The 12,331-nt window shown below is 45.8% G+C and overlaps 1 protein-coding gene across 1 annotated transcript in view; it reads right to left on the bottom strand.

Moving 5' to 3' along the window:
• The window catches only part of NUP133 (nucleoporin 133), a 456,783-nt gene that overhangs the window by 127,618 nt on the left and 316,834 nt on the right, over positions 1-12,331 (bottom strand). The window contains exon 17 of the mRNA XM_063917554.1: positions 428-524. Within this exon, the coding sequence (XP_063773624.1) occupies positions 428-524 (97 nt within the window). The remainder of the gene's footprint in view (positions 1-427; positions 525-12,331) is intronic.

The following is a 12,331-nucleotide window of genomic DNA, read 5'->3' as shown; positions in this document are numbered from 1 at the left end:
CACAAAGTTATTGAAATATTGTATTAAATGACCTTCAGGCTGTGTGTATAAGGTGTATATGAAACATAAATGAATTGTGTGAAGACTACAATGACCTTCAGGCTGTGTGTATAAGGTGTATATAAAACAAATGCATAATGTGCTTAGACTTAGGTCCCATCGCCATGATATCTCATTATGGTATGCAAATATTCCAAAATAAGGAAAAATCCGATATCCAAAATACTTCTGGTCCCAAGCATTTTGGAAAAGGGATACTCAACCTGCATTTAAAAACACAGCCACCTCCAGAAGTGCCCCAAAATACAGTTGTATACTGTTGCTGGGAAGTAAAGTGGAACAGTCAATGACAATGTACAGTATACTGTACACAGAGCGCATCTCTTCACACACAACTAGCCTGGTTACAAGCAATCATTTTAAATACCTGTCCATGGAATATACTCCAGTTCTTTTTCGCTGTGTTCAGTGTTATAAAGAGAACTTTTATTCCGTCGGTATTGACACGCTGCATGCAACATATCCTAAAAAGTATAAAAATGTGATTACGCGACTATTTTTTTTTAAAACATAAAATTTCCATGTTAGATTTTTTTGAAAGCTAAAAATAACACAAACCAAAAACACCCCATATTTTGAAAAGCTTTATCTCGGCTGAAAGCGGGATTACTGTACTAGGCCCTACCGTCAGCATAGCTTTCTATGGAAAGCAATATAAAAAGTTAAAGTTACTATTACATACAATATAATATTACTAAACTTTATATGCAGTTCCACCTGATGCTCCTACTTTGGGTATGGAGTTTCTCAGAATTACTGTTTTGCCAGTTTTAATGATGAAGAGAAATAATCCTTAATAAAACTGGCCACTGAACCGAAGCTTCTCTCTTTAATAAAATGTTAAGGAAAAGCACCTGGCCAGATGGCTTTGGAGCAGAGTATTATCAAATATTAGCCCCTCATATTATGCCCTACTTGCTTGCCCTTTTTAAATAATTTATTAAAGGACATCCTCCTCCACCTGATTTTAACACCACAAGAATAGTAGTCTTTCCCAAACCTGGGAAGCACCCTTCTCTTGTAAAATCTTACAGACCAATTTCATTGATAAATCAGGATTTGAAATGATTTACCAGACTGATTGCTCAACGTCTACAACTAATCAGTGTTAATTTTGCAGATGAAAATTTTGACTAAAAGTATTCGATTACAGTTTATTTCAGGAATAAAATGAAAACTGAGAGTCACAGACTAAATCTTAACTAAATCAAAGCAAAAAAAAAAAGTGACTAAACCCCATACACACTAGACAATAAAATGAAAGATCTCGCTTAGAAGGGCCGATCTGAGCAAGATCTTTCACAATCTCGTCCAGTGTGTACACTCAATGTCGTTAACGATGCGGGCTCCCGAGCATCGATAACGACCTCCTCTGTCGTCTGAACATGTACAGACAGAAGAGGAAGGTCCTCGTTAACGACAGCCACATTGCATATGCAGCATGGCCATTACCCCCCCCCCTCTGCGCATGTCCGTTTGTTGATAGTTGTGACGCTTCAGTCGCATGGCAAAGATAACAAAAATGCTATTATTGTTAGTTGTGATGCAGACAAGGCCTTTGACAGTGTTTACCGGTCCCATATTTTGAGTCTACTCCATTTACACTGATTTGGCCCAGAATTCTAACATTTTTTCCGAAGCAGACGACCTTCCTTGCAATAAATTGGCTCAACAGGCCCTCTTTTATGCTCTATCGGGGGAACACACCAGGGCTGCCCACTATCCCCACTGCTTTTTAATAGGCAATCCCCTCCCTGTTGGCAACACTTAGGAATTTAAATCTAATTTCGGTATTTGTCAACTTCGCCAAAAATGAAACTTCATTCAGCTTCCGGAACGGATGGGGTAAAAAGTTTCCCTTTATGTGGGCCCAGGGATACTGAACTTATTTAGGGCTACGAATCCTACCCTGCTCCTCTGTCCTTTATGCTGCAAATTTTCCGCACTTTATTAACCAATTTACTGGCAGATTTAGCTAAATGGAAACCTCTTCTGATTTCGTTTGGGGTATTGTCAATTATTTAAAATTATTTTTCCCCCTCATCTCTTATCAGGGTTCAGTCGCAGCCAACTGGCACTCATCCACTCCTGGAGCATATAGCTAAACAGCCATTTAGGGTTGTTATTGGCTTATTAGTACCTGAAGCAAAGAACAGGTACAGCTGTTTATCTTATGCATAGCAGTGGTAGGTCAGTGTCACAGCTAAGGTTGTTTGTGAATCCGGACTAGGTTGAGCTGCTGGGTTTTGGATCGAGATATTAGGGCAGAATTGGGCAGGCTTAATATAGGACCTACTCATTCATAGACAGCAATTCGGCAATTCAGAAACACTTGGCTGGATGCCGTTTCAGGCGAGTAGAGTTGGAGATGTGATACCAGCTATATGGGGAATTGGAACACTGGAGTATTGGATTATCAGTATAGCAGAATAGCTGGGAAGTTCATAACACTGAGGGTTCACTATCACTGGGATGAGATTAACCAGAAAATCTGGAAATGCTGCAATGGATTTGCAGGAGCAGTTTTTCAGGAACACTGGGATAGGATGTATCCGTGAAACTGGAAATGCTGCAATGGAGTTGCAGAAGGAGCCCTTTAGGATCACTGGGATTGGCTGTACCAGCAGGAAGCGGTTATGTGACCGGTGGTCGGGAGACAGCCCGCCACTATAAAGACGCCGGAATCCCGAGCGGAGGTAAGCCCGATAGTCGGCATGCCGACAAACAGGGACTATTCCCTCTCCTGGGTGTTCACAATACCCATAGAAAGGGAATAGAACCTGTGGAGAGCGCAGCGAGTCCACAAGGGGCTTCACTGTGCTCGCCCCCCCACCGCATTCTGCGGCTGGGATCGATATACTGATCTCCGGGATCCCGCCCACCGGTCTCCGAATACCAACCCATACCAGCGAATTGGGCAAGCTGCAATGATGGACTGAGAAGCCCTTCAGGATCACTGGAATTGGCTGTACCGGTGAATCTGGATATATTGCGATGATGAAGCTGAGCAGCTATATATTTTAGCTCAGGAAGCCAGGGAGTGCTAGAGATAGAAACTGTAGTTGTCTAGAATCCAGCAGGAGAGTCAGGAGCTCTCAGCAGGTTGATGATAGACAACAAAGTCCGGGCGATTTGCTTCTGCTGGGATTCAGGATTTATACCTCTGGTTTGTGGCTGATGGGTGGTGATAATCACATGACTGTGAAATAGTTTCTGATTGGACTAGATCGGCAGATCAGTACTGTCATGGCACCGTCCATGACTGGTTTTGGAGGGAACTGCCGGCGTGGAGTGAGCAGTGGAGACAGTTAATGGCCGCCAGGCCTGGGAGCACTGGTAACGGAGGCACAGCACAGGACGTCAGATGAACCAGCGGATGACTGACAGTGTCTCAGAGTGCGGCGCAGGTAAGAGAGAGCACGGCTGGGGAGTGCTGAATACCTCCATTTTGTGACAGCACGGCCATGACCTCTGATTATTTCAACCAGTGGTAGCATGTATACTGCAAAAAGCATAATTTATACTTACCAAAGGTGATCAAAATATGATCAACACAACCTTAAGCAAATTTATATGGGCCGATAAATCCCCATATATTTCCTTTGTTAAATTGCAACAGCGAGTAAGTCTTGGAGGTGTTAACCTTCCTTGTATTCAAGATTACGCTTTGGCAACAAACTATAAATATGCTTTGGATTGTATGGAATGAGGTGACAATTGAATGGGTCTTTACCCCACAAGTGGATCTAGTAAGCCTACTGTACAATCACCCTAGTCAACTTCCCTCTGACTTTGGAGATAATCTTCTTATCTCTATGCAATGCCTGGCGACCTCCTTACTTGTCTTGCCCTTTCGATGGTGACATAAGACCAAGACTACAAAGTACTGTACTCATCCCACATCGTTAATTTATATGCACACTATACGAATATTGAATCTTACTTAATTATCCAAGGGATGGCTAAATGGCAAGACACCTTTCCAGGGGTTGTGTTTGATTAAATAACAGGATTTTAATACCTACGGTAAATCCTTTTCTCCTAGTTCGTAGAGGATGCTGGGGACCACATCAAGACCATGGGGTATAGGCGGTTCCGCAGGAGCCATGGGCACTCTTAAGACTTTTCAATGGGTGTGAACTGGCTCCTACCCCTATGCCCCTCCTCCAGACCTCAGTTATAGGAACTCTCCAGACCTCAGTTATAGGAACTGTGTCCAGGGAGACGGACATTTCGAGCGAAGGACTTACTTTAATACTATCGGTGAGATACATACCAACTCACACCCTCAACCATACCGCACACATGGCATTCAATATAACACACGCCAACAGGCATGAACTAATTGCAGCAACATGCTGAACTAAGATAACACAACTTGTGTAACTCTAATAACTAAACTGCAGGTAAAGTACGCACTGGGACGGGCGCCCAGAATCCTCTACGGACTAGGAGAAAAGGATTTACCGGTAGGTATTAAAATCCTGTTTTCTCATACGTCCTAGAGGATGCTGGGGACCACATCAAGACCATGAGGTTTATACCAAAGCTCCAGTACGGGCGGGCGAATGCGGATGACCCTGCAGCACCGATTGACCAAACTTTAGGTCCCCATCGGCCAAGGTGTCAACCTTGTAGAACTTTGCAAATGTTTTTGACCCTGACCAAGTAGCTGCTCGGCACAGTCGTAATGCAGAGGCCGCCCAGGATGAGCCCACCTTCCTAGTGGAGTGGGCCTTTACCGACGTCGGTAACGGCAATCCAGCCGTAGTATGAGCTTGCTGAATCGTATTTCTGATCCAACGTGCAATAGTCTGCTTGGAAGCAGGACACCCAATTTTGTTGTGAGCATACAGGACAAACAGGGCCTCTGTTTTCCGTATACGAGCCGTTCTAGCAACATAGATTTTCAAAGCTCTAACCACATCTAGAGACTTTGATTCAGAGAATGTGTCAGTAACTACTGGCACAATAGGTTGGTTTATGTGGAAAGATGAAACCACCTTAGGAAGAAAATGTTGTTGAGTTCTCAACTCTGCCCTATCTTCATGGAAGATTAGGTAAGGGCTCTTGTGAGACAAGGCCCCCAATTCCGACACCCGTCTTGTTGATGCCAAAGCCAAAAGCATCACCACTTTCCAAGTGAGAAACTTCAACTCTATCTCTTGTAGAGGCTCAAACCAATCCGATTGAAGAAACTGCAACACCATGTTAAGGTCCCATGGTGCCACTGGAGGCACGAATGGAGGCTGGATGTGAAGAACCCCTTTCACGAAGGTCTGAACCTCTGGAAGAGAGGCCAATTGTTTTTGGAAGAACACTGACAAGGCCGAAATCTGGACCTTGATTGATCCCAATCGGAGGCCCGCTTCCACACCAGCCTGTAGAAAATGGAGGAAACGTCATAAATGAAACTCTTCCGTAGGAGCTTTCTTGGATTCACACCAAGACACATATTTTCTCCAAATACAGTGGTAATGTTTCGACGTTACTCCCTTTCTGGCCTGAATAAAAGTGGGGATGACTTCCTTGGGAATACCCTTCCTGGCTAGGATCCGGCGCTCAACAGCCATGCCGTCAAACGTAGCCGTGGTAAGTTTTGATACACGCACGGCCCCTGCTGCAGCAGGTCCTCGCGAGGAGGAAGAGGCCGAGGATCTTCTATGAGCAACTGCTGAAGATCTGGGTACCAAGCCATCCTTGGCCAATCTGGGGCAATGAAGATTGCTCGAACCCATGTTTTTCTTATGATCCTGAGTACCTTTGGGATCAGCGGAAGTGGAGGGAAGACATACACTGACGGGAAAACCCACTGGGTCACTAGCGCATCCACTGCTACTGCTTGAGGGTCTCTCGACCTGGAACAGTATCGCTGAAGCTTCTTGTTGAGACGAGATGCCATCATGTCTACTTGAGGAACTCCCCAAAGACTTGTCACCTCTGCGAAGACTTCTTTTTTTTTTTTAAATTCAATACTTTTTTTTATTGAATTTCCATTTTTCAATGAAACAAAAATACAAAAAACAAACAAAGCAAACCAGAACAAATCCCCAACCCAGGGAATATGCATATTCCCAATTTTAGTAGTAACCAGTTAGTACAGTAAAGCATGTGCAGGCTTAATTCCGTTACAGATAGTATGAATTAGAACTAGTATCACATATTAGCATGGACCATATAGAACAATGTATATTGTATAGAGTCGTCTATGGCAACACAACATAATTATTGAGCAAATCACAGAACAGCAATATTGGCAAAGGGATGGCAGACCGCGGGCGCCAGGAGACACCACAAATAAAGAGAGGCAGCTCACCCGATGCAGATCTAGGGGCAGATTTATTAAGCTCGGTGAAGTGATAAAGTGGAAGGTGATAAAGCCCCAGCCAATCAGTTCCTAACTACCATGTCACAGGCTGGGTTTGAAAAATGACAGTTAGGAGCTGACTGGCTGGTCCTTTATCACCTTCCACTTTATCACTTCACCAGGCTTAATAAATCTGCCCCCTAGAAACACACTCCCACTCTAATTCCCCGGTACATGTCTCATCTCCCATCCGCCCAGACACGGAGCCCTCAGTAGTGGGTACTCAGACACTCTGGTTCATAAAGCGCAGAGACTGAAGCCATCTACCCAACAGGTCCTGATATTTTTTCCCCGCTTTTATAGCTAAGTATACATATTTCTCATGAGAGGCCGTATCATTTACAAGTGAGACCCAGGATCGCATTGTGGGCGCATCTTTGGCTAGCCAAAGCCGAGCGATACACACCTTGGCCAGGCCACATAGATTAATAACATATCTTCTGGCAGGGGGGTCCAGGGCATCCTCCTCCACAGCAGATAACACACGTCGTCGGGGAGCATACAGTCAAGGGAATACCCGTTGACACCAGGGCGTCAATAACACCCGACCGGAACACGGCTACCTTGGGGCATAGCCAGATGATGTGCCAAAAGTCAGCATCCAGACTATCACACTTAGGACATCTGGAGGAGCGAGTACCCCCTATATGTCGCAAATGCACTGGGGTCATATAAACTCTGTGTATTATAAACAGTTGGATTTGTTGATATCTAGTGGTGGTAGTGGATAATCGCGGAGAACACAGAGCACCCTCCCAAATCTCATCAGAGATGGCACCCAAGTCAGATTCCCACTTATTCCTGAGAAGCGATAACGGGTCAGAGTAGTGAGACTGCAAAGACTTCTTGGTGGAGGCCCCACTCTCCTGGATGGAGATCGTGTCTGCTGAGGAAGTCTGCTTCCCAGTTGTCTACTCCCAGAATTAATATTGCCGGCAGAGCTTGTAGATGTTTTTCTGCCCAGCGGAGGATTTTTGTCGCCTCTGCCATTGCCGCTCTGCTTTTCGTTCCGCCCTGCCTGTTAATGTACGCGACTGCTGTTACATTGTCCGCCTGGATCTGCACGGGACGGTCTTGAAGAAGATGTACCACTTGTTGAAGGCCTTTGTAAATGGCTCTCAGCTCCAGCACGTTTATGTGAAGGCAGGCTTCCTGATGTGACCAACGTCCTTGTAAGTTTTCTCCCTGAGTGACTGCTCCCCAGCCTCGGAGACTTGCATCCGTGGTTACCAGGACCCAGTCCTGAATCCCGAACCTGCGTCCCTCTAGTAGGTGAGAGCTGTGCAACCACCACAGGAGCGAAATCCTGGCTTTTGACGACAGGATTATCTTTTGGTGCATGTGCAGGTGTGAACCCGACCACTTGTCCAACAGGTCCCACTGGAATACTCTGGCATGGAACCTGCCAAACTGTATGGCCTCGTAGGCTGCCACCATCTTCCCCAACAACCGAATGCACTGATGGTTCGACACACAGGATGGTTTCAGTATCTGTTTTACCATTTCTGTATTTCCAAAGCCTTTTCCAAGGCAAAAATACTCTCTGAACTTCTGTGTCCAGAATCATCCCGAGGAAAGACAACCTTGTCGTCGGTTCCAACTGTGACGTGTTGCTGGAGTATTGACAGAGAGAGTGAGATGTTTTGTAACAACTGCTCCCTGGATCTCACCTTTATCAGGAGATCGTCCAGATAAGTAATTATATTGACTCCTTTCTGACGAAGGAGGACCATCATCTCCGCCATCACCTTGGTGAATACCCTCGGCGCTGTGGAGAGGCCAAAAGGTAACGTCTGGAATTGGTAATGGCAATCCTGAACCGCGAATCTCAGATAAGCCTGGTGAGGAGGATAAATGGGAACATGCAGGTAAGCATTCTGTATGTCCACCGACACCATGTAGTCCCCCTTCTCCAGACTGGAAATCACCGCCCGAAGTGATTTCATCTTGAACTTGAACCTTTTCAGGTAGCAATTCAGATCTTTTAGGTTTAGGATCGGTCTGACCGAGCCGTCCGGCTTCGGAACAACAAAGAGGCTTGAATAAAAACCCCGCCCTTGTTGTGACAACGGTACCAGGACTATGACCTGGTCCTGACATAATTTTTGGATTGCTGCTGTTACTGCTTCTCTCTCTCGCGGAGAAACTGGCAAGGTCGATTTGAAAAATTGGCATGGGGGAACGTCTTGAAACTCCAGCTTGTATCTCTGGGATACTATTTGCAATACCCAGGGAACCAGGCCAGACACAATCCAACCTTGGCTGAACAGTTTGAGACGTACACCCACCCGAGCGGCCTCCCGCAAAGGGAGCTCCAGCGTCATGCTAAAGATTTGGCAGGAGTAGGGGTAGACTTCTGCTCTTGGGAACCGGAAGCCGCTGGGGACTTCTTTCCCTTTCCCCTACCTGCAAAGAAGGGGGAACCTCTCATCTTTTTATATTTATTGGGCCAAAAGGTCTGCATGTGCGGTTGATAGGTCTTTTTTGCCGGTGCAGGCGCAGAGGGCAAAAATGTTGACTTACCTGCGGTAACCACCGAGGCTAACGCATCCAGGCCATCGCCAAATAAGGCCTCACCTTTATATGGGAGAGCCTCCATGTTTCTTTTGGAATCTGCATTCGCGTTCCACTGGCGAATCCACAACACCAGCCTAGCCGATACTGCCATGGTAGCGGCTTGTGAACTCAAGAGTCCAATATCCTTCATTGCTTCCAGCATGTAGGCGGCAGCGTCCTTGATATTCCCTAACTTGAGGAGTATCTCATCTTTATCAATCGTGTCAATTTCTGATCACACGCTTTCTGATAATTTTTCAATAGGGCGACTCACCCACGCGCAGGCAATAGTGGGCCTGAGCAGTGTACCATTGGCTACATAAATGGATTTCAATGTCGTTTCCATTTTATGGTCTGCCGGCTCCTTAAGTGAAGCCGTGCCAGGTGCAGGGAGAATTACCTTCTTTGTCAACCTGGAAAGTGCACTGTCTAACACAGGGAGTGACTCCCATTTTTTCCTGTCCTCAGCCGGGAAGGGGTAAGCTATCTGAATCCTTTTGGGAATACAACATTTCTTATCAAGATTCACCCACATCCCTTCAAAGAGAGCATTTAGTTCGTGGGAAGGAGGGAACGTGACTTTGGATTTCTTTTCCTTATAAAAATGAGCCTTCTCCTGAGGTACAGGAGTTGTTTCTGTAACCTCCAACATGTCCCTTATAGCCACAATCCTATATTGTATACTTTTCGCCAATTTATGATCTATCTCTCTGGAGTCACTATCGTCGACACAAGAATCAGAGTCCGTGTCGGTATCAGTGTTTACAACATTTGCAAATGGTCTCTTTATGAGGCCCAGAGGGGCCGCCTGCATAAGGAATAACAGAATCCTGAAAAATCACATCTTCCACAGATTTTCTCCAGCATGCATCCTTAGATTCAGACTTATCTAATCTTTGGTTAATCAGATGCATACTGTCACGTATCTTTCACCCATGCAGGCTCTTGGTGTGCCGGTAGTGCCACCACATTACAACTCTGTGTCCCTAAAATGGCTTCCTCCGGGGAGGAACTCCCTGACCTCAGACATGCCTAACACGTGTACAGCACACTCACAGACACACTGGGACTTATTTGGGGACAGACCCATAGTAAAATCTGTCAGAGGGACACAGTATAGGAGCAGCCAGTTCACAATCCCAGAGCCAGTATGTAATGAGTGTGAACACAGAATGCCCACAGCCAAATAGCACTTTTATACAGATAATCACACTACAAAATGCACCACAACGCCTTGTGCCCCCCAAAATATCACCCTGTACTTGTCAGAAGTGGAGGAGAGGACCAGCGTGTTCTCTGCAGCCTGAGGAGAGAAAATGGCGCTGAGCAGTGTGCTGGCTGCCTGTGGAAGAAGCTCCGCCCCCGCAATGGCGTGTCCTTACACTCAGTAATCATTGCAATATTTATACTGGCGGGGGTAGGGCTGTGCCAGAGGCACCTTATGCCCCCTTTTAGCCAGTTTTGAGGTATATTTTTGTTGCCCAGGGCGCCCCCCCCACGCCCTGCAGTGCCTGTGTGTGGGGGCACCAATGGATCGCTGCGCTCCCGCCAGCCGCACCGTAACTCAGCCGTCACTTACTTCATAAAAATTAATTCTTCTTATACTCCCCTGTCTTCTGACTTCTGGCTCTGCGAGGGGGGTGACGGCGTGCTGTGGGAGTGAGCATCTAGACACGGCTAGCGTTCAGTACCCTTCAGGAGCTAATGGTGTCCTGTCAGCCAGAAGCAGAGCCATGAAACTCTTCAGGAAGTTGGTTCTGCTTCTGCACCCTCAGTCCTATGAAGCAGGGAGTCTGTTGCCAGCAGAGCTCTCTGAAAATAAAAACCTAACATAAGTCTTTTCAGAGAAACTCAGTAGAGCTCCTCAGAGTGCATCCAGTCTGCCTGGGCACATTTCTAAAACCGAGGACTGGAGGAGGGGCATAGGGGGAGGAGCCAGTTCACACCCATTGAAAAGTCTTAAGCGTGCCCATGGCTCCTGCGGAACCGCCTATACCCCATGGTCTTGATGTGGTCCCCAGCATCCTCTAGGACGTATGAGAAAAATAGATTTCTTCCGCTTACACGGAAATGCACTAAAAATTTGTTTTAACGTGCGTCTCTGATAACTCTGTTTAAAATGTTTTAATTCCATGTCCTGTTGTTCAGACCTTTTGGAAAGATGTCCAAACTTATATCAACTTGTAATAACCTTCATGGTCCCTATGACCTGGACCTTTTGGAATTATACCCCAGTAATTCCTTGTACCACCTTGCAAGGTGTTAGATTACTATTGGCCTATATTACTGCTGCCTCAAATAAAACAATATAATCCCAAGGGATAGATAAGGAACACATTTCTATAACTCTCAAATTACCACACTTGGCATATGCATAGCAAATGGATTAGATTGAATGCTCCCTTGATGCTGAAACTTGGACTGAAAAATTATTTTACTATATGGGTTCCCAATCTTGTCACTTTGCTATTTACTACAAGAGGTTATGTAAGAAAGGCGGTTGGGATGACAACGTGGTATATGGTTACATCAAGAGGGTAACCTCCGTTTAAAGTTTATTACCTTAAGGTTGGATACAATGACTTAAATATAGGGGTATATTCAATTGAAGTCGAAAGCTGCCATCTGTCGAAAAGACGGCAGTTTTCGACTTTTTAAGGTCGAATCGTGATACAACCTATTCGATATAACCCCACATTTTTCGACAAATCAATGAATTCGAAAAGATGAAACCACCTTGGGCAAGAATTGAGGACGAGTCCGCAATTCTGCTCTATCCACATGGAAAACCAGATAGAGGCTTTTGTGAGACAAAGCCGCCAACTCAGACACTCGCCGAGCCGAAGCCAAGGCTACCAACATAACCACTTTCCAAGTGAGATATTTTAATTCCACCGTTTTAAGTGGTTCAAACCAGTGGGACTTAAGGAAACTCAATACCACGTTAAGGTCCCAAGGCACCACCGGAGGTACAAAAGGAGGCTCAATATGCAGCACTCCCTTCACAAAAGTCTGTACTTCTGCGAGAGAAGCCAATTCCTTCTGAAAGAAAATGGACAGGGCCGAAATCTGAACCTTAACGGAGCCTAATTTTAGGCCCAAATTCACTCCAGTTTGTAGGAAGTGAAGGAAACGGCCCAGATGGAATTCTTCCGTAGGAGCATTCCTGGCCTCACACCAACAAACATACTTCCGCCATATACGGTGATAATGTTTAGCTGTCACGTCCTTCCTAGCCTTTATCATCATTCCTCATCCGGAATGGCCTTTTCCGCTAGGATCCAGCGTTCAACCGCCATGCCGTCAAACGCAGCCGCTGTAAGTCTTGGAATAGACAGGGCCCCTGTT

This window comes from Pseudophryne corroboree, chromosome 4, assembly GCF_028390025.1.
Source record: "Pseudophryne corroboree isolate aPseCor3 chromosome 4, aPseCor3.hap2, whole genome shotgun sequence".
Classification (NCBI taxonomy): Eukaryota; Metazoa; Chordata; class Amphibia; order Anura; family Myobatrachidae; genus Pseudophryne; species Pseudophryne corroboree.
The sequence above is the reverse complement of the archived record's forward strand: the minus strand, read 5'-3'. Positions and strand labels throughout refer to the sequence as shown.